Below are 17,483 nucleotides of genomic sequence, written 5' to 3'. Positions count from 1 at the left end.
TCCCCCTATATATTTATTTAACCTTTTAATAGGATTAATAATGGATAGGTGTCTTATTGACGCCTCTCCATTATTAACCGGGCTTAATGCCACCTTACAATAGCAAAGTGGCATTAACCACTCATTACCCCATATCCCACCACTACACGGGAGTGGGAAGAGAGGTGTTAAGTGCCGGAATTGGCGCATCTCATTTTGATGTTTTCACAGGGTTGGACAAGGTAATGACATCATGTGTTTTTTTTTTTTCCCACTGCAGTTCAAGCTTTATTTGTGTCAAAAACACAGACAATCTGCAGGAAAAAATGCATCAAAAACCGCACTAAAAACCGCATCAAAAAACGCACCAAAACACACCAAAAACCGCACCTGCGTTTTCTGTAAAGATCTGCGTTTTTTAGTGCAGAAAAATCCGCAGGAAAATCTGCAACGTGTGCACATAGCCTTAAAGTCACAGTGTGACATACTTCTTCCATCTCCACAATCTTCTGTTCTTCTCTTTCTCAGCCGTTCTTTCTATACTCCATATATTGATACTGTTGTGATCTCTTCAGGACCTTCTCCTTGTGAACACGGTGGAGAATGTGTTAACACCGATGGCTCCTTCTTGTGTCAATGTCCTCCTGGTTACACTGGTGCCCGCTGTGAGACAGATCGCGATGAATGCCAAGCAAACCCCTGCTACCATGGAGGCACCTGCTTAGACTTTCTAGGTCACTTCCAATGCATGTGTTCACCTGGTAAGAATTGGCTGAACAGTAAAAATGAGAACATAATCCTATGAAGTGGTAATAATGAAAAAAACTTTAATGTAAACCTTCTATATGAATTGTACGTGCTATCCGTCCATCTACAGGATACATGGGAAATCTTTGTGAATTGGAGATCGATGAATGTTCAAGTTCTCCTTGTCAAAATGGAGGGAACTGCACAGATCTAATTAATGATGTCCTCTGTTCATGTCCTCCAGGTGAGATGGGTTTGTGACTATCTTATATAGATATCCTCTGATACACATACCTCACTGCCATCTTAGCTATGCTCCGAGAGCTTACATCCACACTAAGTCATCCAGTCATACACCCACACCTTGTCATCCAGCCGTATAGCCATGACTACTCATCCAGTCATACATCCATGTCTAGTCATCCAGTCATCTATCCATGTCTAGTCTTCCAGTCATATATCCATGTCTAGTCTTCCAGTCATATATCCATGACTAATCATCCAGTCATATATCCATGTCTAGTCATCCAGTAATACATCAATCAATAGTCATCCAGTAATACATCTATGAATCGTCATCCAGTAATACATCCACCAATAGTCATCTATTTATACACCCATGTCTAGTCATCCAGTTACACATCCATGTGTAGTTATCCAGTCATACATCCATGTCTAGCCATCCAGTAATACATCAACCAATAGCCGTCCAGTAATACATCTACGAATGGTCATCCAGTAATACATCCATATTTAGTAATCCAGTAATACATCTATGAATAGTCATCCAGTAATACATCCACCAATAGTCATCTAGTTATACATCCATGTCTAGTCATCCAGTAATACACCCATGTCTAGCCATCCAGTAGTACATCAACCAATAGCCATCCAGTAATACGTCTACGAATAGTCATCCAGTAATACATCCACCAATAGTCATCCAGTCATACCTCCATACCTAGTCATCCAGTAATAAGTCCATGTCTAGTCATCCATTTATACATATGCCTGTTTCCATTCAGAAACGGCTCTTGGGCCCCATATTGGAGCTGTGGCCTGCTGTCATTAGTGGTACGCCGCTGGCTCCAAGTCTTACACTTATCCAGTTTCCCACTTCCCACACATCAACTTCAAGACCTAAATGTCCGCTGGTTGCCTGATATATCCTGACACATCCCACCATGACAGGAGCCATTGTCACCAGACAATCAGTGCTATCCTCTTTACCGGTTTTCGTGTCATGACAGTGTCAGAGTGTGCTCCCCTGTATTCTTTCACTCATCTTTCGCGTTCTCTTTTTGTTGATTTCCTGTTTCCATCCCACCATCTCATCATTTTCCTTTCCTCAGGTTTTGAGGGCAAACATTGTGAACTGGATGTGAAGGAATGCTCCAGCTCTCCTTGTCGTTTCGGCCATTGTGTGGACAACCTGGGGTTCTTCACATGTGAATGTCAGGAAGGTTACATCGGCCCTCTGTGTGATCAGGATATCGATGAGTGCCTGAGCCAGCCGTGCCAGAATGGTGCCACGTGCCTGGACCGCCAAAATGGTTATGAATGTTTATGTGAGGCAGGAATGACAGGTAACACATCCCGCTCCTCTGTCGCCGCTCTCGGCTATCACAGTGTTGGCTCTTTTACATGTTTATATTTCTTTTTGTCACCTCATGTGTTTCTTTCTTGACACTGGCAAATTTCCTTTGTGTTTTTATTTCTTCTCCTTCTTCCAAGAGCCACAGCTAGTTGTATTTCCGTCAACATAACCGTAGGAGGGCCTGTTTGTTAGGTACGATGAGTTGTAGCTTTTATTGGAACTACTTGGGGTTATATGTGATGTTTTCATCACTTGATCGCTTTTTATTGCATTTTTCAAGGGATTGGGGGGAGGAACAGGGATTCTCGGGTTTCTCTTCTTTTTTTTTTTTGCTTTTTAGTGTTTAGAGAATAGGATTAAACAATTTCAGATTTTGTTAGATCGGACTTTTTTATATAAAGTATGTATATACATATATAAAAAATATAATAAAAATGAGATGTAGCACCACCTAACCGATGTGTAAGCCCGATCCTATATACTGTATGAGAAGAAGGCAACCACATCTTTCTAATTCTAGACAACCCCTTTAATTTTTCCCAGGCAGCCCTTCATCCCCAGATACAGTCTATGGTGGAATTGTATTTTTGCTTGCTGTTTACTCGCTTATCTTTTTGTTGTAGGTCCCACCTGTGATGCAAATATTAATGAATGTGCCAGTAACCCATGTGTACAAGGACGCTGCGTCGACCTGGTGAATGATTTCCAATGTCAATGTCATCTCGGTTTCTCAGGTTACGTAAAACATATAAATCACTCGCCTTGTGTTGGAAGCTGCGTATAAAAATTATAAGGAACGTCACACATTTTTTTTTAATTGAATGGCCATTATTTTATTATTCTAATTAATTATAATTATTCTAATTAAGATAGGCTCAAAGTCCTGTGTATATACTGCATCGTGATGGCTCTGTTCTTCTGATACACTGCTCCAAATCGCCTACCTAGATAAGGATATAAGAGCTAATGTGCTGTCTTCCTGCTGCCACCACTAGGGGGAGCTCCTTCCGTATTGTTCATATAGCCTTTTTGCTTGTATTTTATTCCAGCTGTTCCCCTGAATATTCATTTTTTTCCTTTTTTAAGTCTGCCATATAGTTCCAGTTATAGTGTTTACAAAGGGGGCATGGCTCACATGGTAATTATGCAAAACAGCCTGAAGACCTGCCCACGAGGATCCTGTGAGCCACACCTCATTAGTAAAGACCTTAAAAATTGGCCTTAAATAAAAGGCACACGTCTCTGGAACCGTATGACAGATTTAAAAAAGGAAAAAAACAGAATTATCAGGGGGGCAGCAATAAAATAAGGCTATGTTCACACATTGCTTTTTTATGCTTTTTTTAATGCAAGTTTAAGCTTACAAAATGCAGGTTTTGCTAATTTTTTGCTGCATTTTTACTGTTTTATGTTTTTCGTCTGCATACATTTGTTTCTTGTGCATGCTGATAAAGTTTAGTGCATAGAAAAATAATCTGATTCAACTTCATCAGGTTTTTGGCACCAAAAACGCAGCAAAACCTCATACCTGCGCTTTTTGCAGAGTTTTTGCACTACCCATTGCTTTCAATGTGTGAAAAACACGTGAGATTTCTGAAATCTCATAGTCTTTGCTGGTACTGTGAAACACAGCTGAAAATTTGCATTAAAAAAAGCTGCAAAACCCAACGCAACATAGCCTTAGAGGAAAAAAAATGTTAAGCTGCACAAGGCATTGTTGTCACTAGAATTTGCTCTCTCTTCCCTTCGCAGGATCTCTATGTGATGTCGACATTGATGAATGTATAAGCAATCCTTGCCAAAATGGAGGGACTTGCAGAAATCTAGATGGTGACTTCCTGTGTGCCTGCCCTCCGGGGACGGTCCTTCCTGCCTGCACACTGCAGAATATAAGCTGTAGTAACATTACTTGCGTTCATGGCAGTTGTCAGGACAACAGGTGCGTTTCTTTCTACGATGTCAAGTTTTGGGCTATATTTTATCTATTTTAAAAAGGGGGGATTTCTGGAATTTTAATATCAAGTTCTGAAAAAAGTGAGTGGGAGAGAGGTTGCAGTACCACTCACGGCCACTACACACTGAGCGGAGCTGTTTCACATTCCGGTATATGCACATTCCTCGATATATGTAGATTAGAAAAGACCTCATTAATCCAAAGTATTGAGAAGGTTGTATGTTTTTTGAGTATTAGTAAACAGACCGGACCAGTTCCATAGAGCAGATAAAAATTAGAGAAAAAATGTAATTAAAAAATGGATGACTTATGTATTTCTTTCTCCTCGGCAGTTCTCGGTGTGACTGTGATGATGGATGGACGGGACCCACCTGCGATTCTCCCGTCAATGATTGTGCGACCAGTCGGTGCGAGAACGGGGGAACTTGTCAACCGCGTCAGGATGGATTTAACTGCAGCTGTCCTGTGGGATACACCGGTACCGACCATATACAGAGACATAAGATACAGTTGTGCTCAAAAGATTACATACCCCAGCAGAATTTTTGCTTTCTTGGCCTTTTTTCATAGAATATGAACGATAACACCAAAACTTTTCCTCCACTCATGGTTAGTGGTTGGGTGAAGCCATTTATTGTCAAACTACTGTGTTTTCTCTTTTTACATCATAATGACAACCCAAAACATCCAAATGACCCTGATCAAAAGTTCACAACCCCTGGTAATTTTGGCCTGATAACATGCACAGAAGATGACACAAATGGGTTTGAATGGCTACTAAAGGTAATTGTTGTGAATTCTGCTCTTGGGCTCCCTCCTGTGGTTTTGAGTGGAATGGCTGCTTCTTGGATTTAGCATCAGCAGCTGCTTCCACTGATCGTCTTTCTGGCTCGGCTATTTTAGTCTGGCCTTATCCCTCAGTCAATGCCAGTTGTCAATTGTTCCTGCTTGGAGTCACAGCTCTTTTGGATTTCCCTGACACTCTGACCAGTTCAGCAAAGATAAGTCCTTGCTTGTCCTTTTGCAGTCCACTTGTTGTGGACTTGATTGTTCAGCACATTTTATGTTTTTCTCTTAGTCCAGCTTATCAGTATGGATCTATGCAGCTAAGCTGGAAGCTCTGGGCAGCAGATTTTGCCCTCCACACCTTTAGTCAGGTGTGGAGATTTTTGCATTCTCTGCGGTGGACTTTTTCTAGTTTTTATTACTGACCGCACAGTGTTCTGTCCTGTACTATCTGTCTAGCTAGAATTGGCCTCCTTTGCTACATCTTGTTTCATTCTACGTATGTCATTTCACTCTCCACTCACAGTCATTATTTGTGGGGGGCTGTCCTATCCTTTGGGGATTTTCTCTGAGGCAAAATAGCTTTCCTGTTTCTACCTTTAGGGGTAGTTAGTTCTTAGGCTGTGACGAGGTGTCTAGGGAGTGACAGGAACATCCCACGGCTACTTCTAGTGTTGTGTTAAGATCAGGAACTGTGGTCAGTATAGTTACCACCTGCTCAGAGCTAGTCGCATGTCGCTCCTAAATCACCAGTCCATAACAGTACAACTGGCCCAAAATGAGTTAAATGCATCTCAAAAGAAGGAAAAAAAAAAAGAGTTCTGAGCCATTTTTTTTTTCTTTAGTCTGTTTTGTCTTTTTTTTTCCGCTTACCGTATTTTCCGGCGTACAAGACGACTTTTTAACCCCTGAAAATCTTCTTAAAAGTCGGGGGTCGTCTTGTACGCCGGGAATCGCCTTGTACGCCGGGTGTATATGGTGGATGGGGGGGGGGGGAGTGGTCCTGATGACGACGAGGGGGCGTCTCACAGGAAAGTGAGTATCCCCCATTACCTTATCATAGCGCTGCAGCGTGGGGTCTCTGTGCTGGGAGCGGCGGCTGCTGTGCTGTGGTGCGGCGGCTCCTCTTCTGCAGTGTGGGGCCTCTGGTGCTGTGGGGCGGCGGCGTATCTTCATGCAGTCGGGGCTCCTCCGGCATCTCAAAGCCTGCAAGCCCCACCGGCAACTCCATCGGTGTAATGCGGTGGCCTCCGGGAAAATGGCCGCTGCTTAGATTCAGATCTCGTGTCCCGAGATTTCGGGACGAGATCTGAATCTGAGCATGCGCAGCCCCCATCGCATCGCACCTATTGAGCTGCCTCCGGGAAAATGGCCGCTGCTCAGATTCAGATCTCGTCTCCCGAGATCTCGGGACGAGATCTGAATCTGAGCAGCGGCCATTTTCCCGGAGGCCACCGCATTGTACCGATGGAGTTGCCAGCGGGGCTTCCGAGCTTTGCGATGCCGGAGGAGCCCCGACTGCATGAAGATACGCCGCCGCCACCCCACAGCACAGAGGCCCCACACTACAGAAGAGGAGCCGCCGCACCAAAGCACAGCAGCCGCCGCTCCCAGCACAGAGACCCCACGCTGCAGCGCTATGATAAGGTAATGGGGGATACTCACTTTCCTGTGAGACGCCCCCTCGTCGTCATCAGGATCACTCCCCCCCCCCCCCAAAAGGCACATATTCACCGGCCCTATAAGACGACATAGGGTGTATAAGAAGACCCCCGACTTTTAAGAAGATTTTATTTTTTAACTGGTAAAGTTGGGGGGTCGTCTTATACGCCCAGTCGTCTTATACGCCGGAAAATACGGTAATCTCTGGGTGGTTCAGGATTTTGGCACGGGCATGGATGTTCAGGGTTTGTTTTCTCGTGTGGATCAGCTTGCTGCAAGAGTACAGAGTATTCAAGATTATGTTGTTCAGACTCCGGCTTTAGAGCCTAGAATTCCTACTCCAGATTTGTTTTATGGGGATAGATCCAAGTTTTTGAACTTTAAAAATAACTGCAAATTTTTTTTTGCTCTGAAACCCCGTTCCTCTGGTGATCCCATTCAGCAAGTTAAAATAGTCATTTCTCTGCTGCGTGGTGACCCTCAGGACTGGGCATTCTCCCTTGAGTCAGGGGATCCGGCATTGCTTAATGTAGATGCATTTTTTCAATCGCTCGGATTATTGTATGACGAACCTAACTCTGTGGATCATGCAGAATAAACCTTGTTGGCCCTGTGTCAGGGGCAGGAAGCGGCAGAATTATACTGCCAGAAATTTAGAAAATGGTCTGTGCTCACTAAATGGAATGAGGATGCTCTGGCAGCAATTTTCAGAAAGGGTCTTTCTGAAGCCCTTAAAGATGTTATGGTGGGGTTCCCCACGCCTGTTGGTTTAAGCGAATCTATGTCTTTAGCCATTCAGATTGATCGGCACCTGCGCGAGCACAAAGTGGTGCACCATATGGCAGTGTCCTCTGAACAGAGTCCTGAGCCTATGCATTGTGATAGGATTTTGACTAGAGCGGAACAATAGGGATACAGACGTCAGAACGGGCTGTGTTTTTACTGTGGTGATTCTGCTCATGCTTTTTCTGATTGCCCTAAGCGTATTAAGAGGGTCGCTAGATCTGTTACCATCAGTACTGTACAGCCTAAATTTCTCCTGTCTGTGACCCTGATTTGCTCATTGTCATCCTTTTCTGTCATGGCATTTGTGGATTCAGGCGCTGCCCTGAACTTAATGGACTTAGAATTCGCCAGGCGCTGTGGTTTTTCTTTGCAGCCTTTGCAGAGCCCTATTCCTTTGAGGGGTATTGATGCTACACTGTTGGCCAAGAATAAACCTCAGTATTGGACTCAGCTGACTATGTGCATGGCTCCAGCACATCAGGAAGATTGCCGTTTTCTGGTGTTGCATAATTTACATGATGTTGTTGTACTGGGTTTTCCATGGTTACAAGTACACAATCCAGTGCTGGATTGGAAATCTATGTCTGTGACTAGTTGGGATTGTCAAGGGGTACAAAGTGACGTTCCTTTGATGTCAATTTCCTCTTCCCCCTCTTCTGATGTTCCTGAATTTTTTCAGATTTCCAGGATGTATTTGATGAGCCCAAGTCCAGTTCCCTTCCTCCACATAGGGACTGTGATTGTGCTATTGACTTGATTCCTGGCTGTAAGTTCCCTAAGGGCCGACTTTTCAATCTGTCTGTGCCAGAGCATGCCGCCATGCGGAGTTATGTTAAGGAGTCTTTGGAGAAGGGGCATATTCGGCTGTCTTCATCACCATTGGGAGCAGGATTCTTTTTTGTTGCCAAGAAGGATGGCTCCTTGAGACCCTGTATTGATTATCGCCTTCTTAATAAGATCACGGTCAAGTTCCAATACCCTTTGCCTTTGCTTTCTGATTTGTTTGCTCGGATTAAGGGTGCTGGTTGGTTTACCAAGATTGACCTTCGAGGGGCATATAATCTTGTTCGTATTAAACAGGGTGACGAATGGAAAACTGCATTTAATACGCCCGAAGGCCATTTTGAATACCTTGTGATGCCTTTCGGGCTTTCTAATGCTCCTTCTGTATTTCAGTCCTTCATGCATGATATTTTCCGCAATTATCTTGATAAAATCTTGATTGTGTATTTGGATGATATTTTGATTTTTTCCGATGATTGGGAGTCTCGTGAAACAGGTCAGGATGGTATTCCAGATCCTTCGTAATAATGCCTTATTTGTGAAGGGGTCTAAGTGCCTATTTGGAGTTCAGAAGGTCTCTTTTTGGGGTTTATTTTTTCTCCTTCGTCTATAGAAATGGATCCTGTTAAGGTCCAAGCCATTCATGACTGGATTCAACCCACATCTGTGAAGAGCCTTCAGAAATTTTTGGGCTTTGCTAATTTTTATCGTCGTTTCATTGCCAACTTTTCCAGTGCCCCTGACCGATTTGACGAAGAAAGGCACTGATGTGACGAATTGGTCCTCTGCGGCTGTTGAGGCCTTTCAGGAGCTTAAACGTCGATTTACTTCTGCCCCTGTGTTGCGTCAGCCGGATGTTTCTCTTCCTTTTCAGGTTGAGGTTGACGCTTCTGAGATTGGGGCAGGGGCCGTTTTGTCACAGAGGAATTCTGATGGTTCCTTGATGAAACCGTGTGCCTTCTTTTCCTGAAAGTTTTCGCCTGCGGAACGCAATTATGATGTCGGCAATCGGGAGTTGTTAGCTATGAAGTGGGCATTTGAGGAGTGGCGACATTGGCTTGAGGGAGCCAAGCACCGCGTTGTGGTCTTGACTGATCATAAGAATCTGATTTACCTCGAGTCGGCCAAGCGGCTGAACCCTAGACAGGCTCGATGGTCCCTGTTTTTCTCCCGTTTCGATTTTGTGGTCTCATATCTTCCGGGATCTAAGAATGTTAAAGCGGATGCCCTCTCTAGGAGTTTTTTGCCTGATTCTCCCGGAGTCCTTGAGCCGGTTGGCATTCTTAGGGAAGGGGTGATTCTTTCTGCCATCTCCCCTGATTTACAGCGGGTGCTTCAGGAATTTCAGGCTGATCAGGATGATTGGGTGGCTTTCTTGCCGTTGGCCGAGTTTGCCCTTAATAATCGGGCCAGTTCGGCTACTTTGGTTTTGCCTTTCTTTTGTAATTTTGGTTTCCATCCTCGTTTTTCTTCAGGGCAGGTTGAGCCTTCTGATTGTCCTGGTGTGGATTCTGTGATGGACAGGTTACAGCAGATTTGGACTCATGTGGTAGACAATTTGACGTTGTCTCAGGAAAAGGCTCAACGTTTTGCTAACCGCCGTCGGTGTGTTGGTCCTCGGCTTCGGGTGGGGGATTTAGTCTGGTTATCTTCTCGTCATGTTCCTATGAAGGTTTCTTCGCCTAAGTTCAAGCCTCGGTTTATTGGTCCTTATAAGATTTCTGAGATTATCAATCCAGTGTCTTTTCGTTTGGCCCTTCCAGCCTCTTTTGCCATCCACAATGTTTTCCATAGATCTTTGTTGCGGAGATATGTGGTACCCGTTGTTCCCTCTGTTGATCCTCCTGCCCCGGTGTTGGTTGAGGGGGAGTTGGAATATGTGGTTGAGAAAATTTTGGATTCTCATTTTTCGAGGCGGAGGCTTCAGTATCTTGTCAAGTGGAAGGGTTATGGCCAGGAGGATAATTCTTGGGTTGTTGCCTCCGATGTCCATGCCGCCGCTTTGGTTCGTGCTTTTCACTTGGCTCGTCCTGATCGGCCTGGGGGCTCTGGTGAGGGTTCGGTGACCCCTCCTCAAGGGGGGGTACTGTTGTGAATTCTGCTCTTGGGCTCCCTCCTGTGGTTTTGAGTGGAACGGCTGCTTCTTGGATTTAGCATCAGCAGCTGCTTCCACTGATCGTCTTTCAGGCTTGGCTATTTTAGTCTGGCCTTATCCCTCAGTCAATGCCAGTTGTCAATTGTTCCTGCTTGGAGTCACAGCTCTTTTGGATTTCCCTGACACTCTGACCAGTTCAGCAAAGATAAGTCCTTGCTTGTCCTTTTGCAGTCCACTTGTTGTGGACTTGATTGTTCAGCACATTTTATGTTTTTCTCTTAGTCCAGCTTATCAGTATGGATCTATGCAGCTAAGCTGGAAGCTCTGGGCAGCAGATTTTGCCCTCCACACCTTTAGTCAGGTGTGGAGATTTTTGCATTCTCTGGGGTGGACTTTTTCTAGTTTTTATTACTGACCGCACAGTGTTCTGTTCTGTACTATCTGTCTAGCTAGAATTGGCCTCCTTTGCTACATCTTGTTTCATTCTATGAATGTCATTTCCCTCTCCACTCACAGTAATTATTTGTGGGGGGCTGTCCTATCCTTTGGGGATTTTCTCTGAGGCAAGATAGCTTTCCTGTTTCTACCTTTAGGGGTAGTTAGTTCTTAGGCTGTGACGAGGTGTCTAGGGAGTGACAGGAACATCCCACAGCTACTTCTAGTGTTGTGTTAAGATCAGGAACTGCGGTCAGTATAGTTACCACCTGCTCAGAGCTTGTCGCATGTCGCTCCTAAATCACCAGTCCATAACAGGTAATATCCTCACCTGTGACCTGTTTGCTTGTAATCAGTGTGTGCATAAAATCTGAGTGAGTTTCTGGGATCCAGACAGACTCTTGCGTCTTTCATCCAGCCACTGACGTTTCTGGATTGTGAGTCACGGGGAAAGCAAAAGGATTGTCAATGGATCTACAGGAAAAGATAGTTGAACTGTATAAAACAGATATACAAAAAGATATCCAAGGAATTGATGATGCCAATCAGCGATTGTGATTGTGATTATAAAATGGAAAATCAGGGGCTCTGTAAATCAAAACCACGGTCAGGAAGACCAACAAAAATGTCGTCCACAACTGCCAGCAAAATTGTTCAGGATGCAAACAAAAACCCAGAAATAACATCAGCTGGAATACTGGACCCTCTGAAAACTAGTGGTGTGGCTATTTCAAGATGCACAATACGAAGGCACTTGAAGAAAAAGGGGCTACATGGTCGAATCGCCAGAAGAAAGTCATTACTGCGCAAATGCCACAAAGTATCTCACCTACGATACTCAAAACAGCACAAAGACAAGCCTCAAAACTTCTGGAACAAGGTAATTTGGAGTGATGAGACCAAAATTGAACTTTTTGGCCACAACCATAAACATTACATTTGGAGTGAGGTCAACAAGGCCTATGATGAAAGGAACACCATTCCTACTGTAAAGCATGGAGATGGATCGCTGATGTTTAGGGGATGTGTGAGCTACAAAGGTGCAGGAAACTTGGTCAAAGTTGAAGGAAAGATGAATGTAGCACATTATCAGCAAATACTGGAGACAAATTTGCAATCATCAGCCCGGCAGCTGCACATGGGACATACTTGGATGTTCCAACATAACAACGATCCAAAACACAAGGCCAAGTCGACCTGTGATTGGCTACAGCAGAACAAAGTGAAGGATCTGGAATGGCCATCTCAGTCTCCTGACCTCAATATCATTGAGCCACTCTGGGGAGATCTCAAGAGTGCAGTTCATGCTAGACAGCCCAAGAATTTACAGGAACTGGAGGCTTTTTGCCAAGAAGAGTGGGCAGCTTTACCATCTGAGAAAATAAAGAACCTCATCCATAATTACCATAAAAGACTTCAAGCTGTCATTCATGTTAGAGGTGGCAAAACACGGGAATGGGGTATGTAAACTTTTGATCTGGGTCATTTGGATGTTTTGGGTTGTCATTATGATATAAAAACAGAAAACACAATAGTTTGACAATAAATGGCTTCACCCAACCACTAACCATGAGTGGAGAAAAAGTGTTGGTGTTATCATTCATATTCTCTGAAAAAAAGGCCAAGAAAGCAAAAATTTTCCCGGGGTATGTAAACTTTTGAGCACAACTGTATATATGTATTATCCAAAAAATGTTCTTACCTAGATCTGTTACATATATGTAGGGTAGATGTATGGAAAACAATTAGGTGGCCTCACATAGAGAATAAATATCTCCCAACAGAGTATAACAAAATCACATTTTCTTTTCAAAGTTGTTAAACTATCGCCACTCATTTTAGGACATGATGAGCTGAGTGGAAAGGTTAAAAAAGGACAGATCTTTAATGATATGATTAGACAGTACCATATGTTTATGACATGGACTTCAGGGTTGTTCCCATTATTAAAATTTAATATTGAAAGGATAGCTGACAACCTGGAGACATGTGGAGGTCCAACTATGGTGGCCTACATTGTTTCTAAAAACAGGGCTTTGAAATGCCCCATCAGAATGGAGTGGTGACGGTACATGAGCACCACACCCCATTCATTCTCTATGGGACTCACAGACATTCGAGCTCTGTACTTGGTTAGGCTACTTCTGGCAATCCCATAACCAATGAATGGAGTATCGGAGGGCATGCACTGCCTCTGCTTCATTCTCGTGGGGCATTTCAAAGCTCTGTTCTTGGAATTGGTCACCCCAATGTACAAACTATTAACTATCCTCTGGTAGGAATAACCCCTTAAAGAGGACCTGTCACTTGCCATAAATATGTATTATTTTACCTGGTGTAAATTCTGCTGTTCTCCTGAATCCAGCGATGTTTTTCTTTTGTTTCTGCGCCTCTCCATTCCTGAGATATGGCCTTGTCTTCGCTGTATATAAATCTAGTCTTGTTAGCCTCATGAAGACGCCCACAGAGAAAAGGATGACGACGCCCACTTCGATAACAAGACTAGATTTATTTAAAGGTAAGAAGGGCCATATGTCAGGAATAGAGAGGCGCAAGAAAAAAAGAAAAACATCTCCAGAATCAGGAGAACAGCGGCATTTGCACCATGTAAAAAAATTATATATTTATGGTAAAATACAGGTCCTTTATAAATAGAAAGAAATTCCTCATATAGCAGTAATACATATGTGTGATGACATTTGGAGGACTTTACATGGGCCTAGTCCATTAAGCCATCACCGGGACACAGTATGCTGTATAACACCTCTCTGTTAGGCTTATATCCTTAATCATTTTGTAAGGCTCGTTATAGGGTCCAGCACTGACTTGTGAGGCACTTACTACCTTACTTACTACCAATAGGTGGCTTTAAGCCCGCGTTTCCCAAACTCCATTCCTCGGGGACCCCAACAGATCATGTTTTTAGGATTTCCTTAGTATAGCACAGGTGTGAGGTGTGTTTTATGCCATGTACAGAGCTGAGATGTTCGTCCTCTCTTAGGCATCTTCTGTGAGACCACCATATCACTTTGTCATCCGGACAGCTGTCATCATGGAGGCATCTGCTACCAACATCCCAACCTTACTGCCCTCTCCTGTCTCTGCCCTAAAGGTTGGAGTGGTGAGTTATTGAGCCTGTCATCTTTTTATAATTTTTGTCACTTTGGTAATTAGCGGATGTAAGGTGTCCATACACAAGGTAGAAGTAGGATGATGGTCGAACGACCATTAAATGAACAATCGTTTGAAGAAAAACAACACAGCCCTCCAGGTTAGTCCATATTGGCTGTAACAAACACTCAAACTGGACGTATAAAAAAATGAAAAGTGGCCATAGAGTTCAAGAATAAGATTCGTGCTGCCCTGGTCTAGAGTTTAGTCCTCCATGTTGTCCAATGCACGTCATGATGTCATGGGGGCCTCATAAACGCAAGATTCGCCCACTATACTGTTGTGAATTCCGTTCTCGGGCTCCCTCCTGTGGTCATGAGTGGTACTGTGTGAGTTCTGTTCTTGGGCTCCCTCTGGTGGCCTTTAGCGATATGGCTGGTCTGTAGCAGGGCTCAGCTGCCTCATTTCCTGTTAGGCTGGTTCCTATTTAACTCACCTGGACCTTTACTTTTTGCCTGCTGTCGTTGTATTCAGTACTGGTTCTGATTTCTCCTGGATCTCCCTTGTGACCTGTCTCCTCCTGGAGAAGCTAAGTCTTGCTTGTTCATTTTGCTCATTATTTCCTTGAAAACATTTCTCAGTATATGATGAGTTCAGTCCAGCTATTATGTGATTTTTTCACTTGCTGGTAGTTCTGGGGTGCAGAGTGCGCCCCTCACATCGTGAGTCGGTGTGGGGGTTCTTGTATTCTCTGCGTGGATAGTTTTTTGATAGCTTTTGTACTGACCGCACAGATCCCTCGCTATCTTCTATCTATCTAGTGTTAAGTGGGCCTCATTTGCTAAACCTGTTTCATTTCTACGTTTGTATTTTCCCCTTAACTCACCGTTATTATTTGGGGGGGGGGCTGTCTAAACTTTGGGGTTATTTCTCTGAGGCAAGTGAGGTCTTTGCTTTCTCTCTAGGGGTAGCCAGTTTCTCAGGCTGTGAATAGGCGTCTAGGTTTTCAGGTAACGCTCCACGGCTACCTTTAGTGTGTTGGATAGGATCAGGGTTGCGGTCAGTATAGCTCCCACATTCCCAGAGCTTGTCCTAATATTCTGATTTACCTGTCAGGTCAGTTTTGTGATCCTACCACCGGATCATAACACTATACCTGGCCGAAGATGCCAAATGCAGAAGTGAAGACTAGGGTTCAGCGACTTTTATTTTTATAGGATCGGGTCGGGTTTCACGAAACCCGACTTTCTCAAAAGTCGGGTCGAGTGAAATCGGCCGATCCTATAAAAAAGTCGGGGTCGGGGTCGGCCGAAACGCGAAACCCAATGCAGTGCAATGGGATACTATGGTTCCCAGGGTCTGAAGGAGAGGAAACTCTCCTTCAGGCCCTGGGATCCATTTTTAAGTGTAAAATAAAGAATTAAAATAAAAAATATTGATATACACCCTCTGACGAGCCCTGGTAGTAATCGGCATCTTCCGTTCCTAAGAATGAGCGCGTTCAGGGCCTTAGATGATGTCACGGCTTTGTGATTGGTCGCGGCGGCCCACGTGACCGCTCAGCGACCAATCACAAGCCGTGACGTAATTCTCATGTACTAAATTCCTAGAATGAGGAATTTAAGGACCTGAGAATTACGTCACGGCTTTGTGATTGGTCGCTGAGCGGTCACGTGGGCCGCCGCGACCAATCACAAAGCCGTGACGTCATCTAAGGCCCTGAACGCGCTCATTCTTAGGAACGGAAGATGCCGATTACTACCAGGGCTCGTCAGAGGGTGATTATATCAATATTTTTTATTTTAATTCTTTATTTTACACTTAAATGTGGATTCCGATACCGATTTCCGATATCGCAAACATATCGGAACTCGGTATCGTAATTCCGATACCAGATTCAGAAGATCGCCGACCTCATGGCCGACCCCACACAGGGGTCGGGTTTCAGGAAACCCGACTTTGCCAAAAGTCGGCGACTTCTGAAAATGGTCGACCCGTTTCGCTCAACCCTAGTGAAGACTGCTCCGGTTTGGCTGGTATGGAGGACCAGACCAGACAATGGACCAAGCTGACGTGAATCTTTTTGTTCAACTCCACATGACCGGTTTCTTTTCAGACAATGAGGATGTGTTATCAATTGGCCAAAATGATCAGCCATTTGTAAATTCCTTCTAATGAACATTCCTTTTGGTTGACATTGTCCATTCTCACCAACTTTATCTCCATGTGTAAGTGCAGCGCCTGTTGTGAGTTCCGTTCTCGAACTCCCTCCTGTGGTCATGAATGGTACTTCGGCGAGTTCTGTCTGTGAACTCCCTCTGGTGGCTGTGAGTGGAGCTACTAGCCATTGAGGTGCCATCCCCACCTGATCCTCATTGTTGCTAGACTGGCTTCTCTATTTAACTCCACTCAGATCGTTAGTGTATGCCAGCTGTCGATGTCTTAGCCTTGGTTCAGATCTCTCTGGGACCTTTCTGAGGACCTGTCTATTCCAGCAGAAGCTAAGTTCCTGCTAGTTTATTAGTTGCTCATTGTTTTCTTGCTAAATTTCTTATCCAGCTTGTTACCATGATATTGTTTTGCTAGCTGGAAGCTCTGGGGGTGCAGAGTGGCACCACCGCACCGTGAGTCGGTGCGGGGGTCTTTTTGCACACTCTGTGTGGTTATTTGTAGTTTTTTGTGTTGACCGCAAAGATTCCTTTTCTGTCCTCAATCTGTTTAGTTAGACTGGCCTCCTTTGCTGAAACCTATTTCATTCCTGTGTTTGTGTATTCCTCTTAACTCACAGTCAATACTTGTGGGGGGGCTGCCTTTACCTTTGGGGAATTTCTCTGAGGCAAGGTGAGGCTTTGTTTTCTATCTTTAGGGGTAGTTAGCTCTTAGGCTGTGAAGAGGTGTCTAGGCAGAGTCAGGCACGCTCCACGGCTATTTCTAGTGTGTGTGATAGGAGTAGGGTTTGCGGTCAGCAGAGTTCCCACTTCCCCAGAGCTAGTCCTGATTCCGTGTATAACTATCAGGTCATTCCGGGTGCACCTAACCACCAGGTCCATAACAAGCGCCCCAGAGTCCTGGTCGTTGCAGTACTGTCGCTCCGCCACTAAGGGGAGTGATGGTACGTCTGATGGCACTTAAGGAGTTCACCTGATCAGGTATCACAGTCACACATTACACTTCACACTCTGGCCACCAGGGGGAGCAAAGGGTTCTATGATTAGGCCACTCCTCACAATCTGGTAAAACTGGGGGCTGGATAGGAAGTTAGACAGAAGCTGACTGGGTTTTGCCCAGGCAACACGTAGTGAGAGAAGGGGTTGCTTGGGAAGATTCAGGGGGGTCCCTGTCAGGGGTGGGATCCTGACAGAGGCCTAGCGAAAAGGACAGATCATTACAGAACCGCGCCTGCACTTCATTGCGGCGGTATCTTAAGAAAGGATAAGAAGCGAGGATTATTGTGGAGAAGTGAGAAACGAAATCACAGCACAAAGGAGAATAGAACCAGTAGGAGTCGTGCCCCGAGATCGGCAACATCCTACTGAGGCGCGTAGCCG

The 17,483-nt window shown here is 44.6% G+C and overlaps 1 protein-coding gene across 1 annotated transcript in view; it reads left to right on the top strand.

The window, feature by feature from the left end:
* The window catches only part of NOTCH4 (notch receptor 4), a 104,924-nt gene that overhangs the window by 68,538 nt on the left and 18,903 nt on the right, over window positions 1–17,483 (top strand). Inside the window, exons 8-14 of the mRNA XM_077286120.1 lie at window positions 555–740; window positions 857–970; window positions 2,079–2,312; window positions 2,947–3,057; window positions 4,076–4,262; window positions 4,610–4,755; window positions 13,826–13,945. Of these exons, the coding sequence (XP_077142235.1) occupies window positions 555–740; window positions 857–970; window positions 2,079–2,312; window positions 2,947–3,057; window positions 4,076–4,262; window positions 4,610–4,755; window positions 13,826–13,945 (1,098 nt within the window). The remainder of the gene's footprint in view (window positions 1–554; window positions 741–856; window positions 971–2,078; window positions 2,313–2,946; window positions 3,058–4,075; window positions 4,263–4,609; window positions 4,756–13,825; window positions 13,946–17,483) is intronic.

This window comes from Ranitomeya variabilis, chromosome 2, assembly GCF_051348905.1.
Source record: "Ranitomeya variabilis isolate aRanVar5 chromosome 2, aRanVar5.hap1, whole genome shotgun sequence".
In the NCBI taxonomy this organism is placed as follows: domain Eukaryota; kingdom Metazoa; phylum Chordata; class Amphibia; order Anura; family Dendrobatidae; genus Ranitomeya; species Ranitomeya variabilis.
This window is presented reverse-complemented; position numbering and strand designations above follow the sequence as displayed.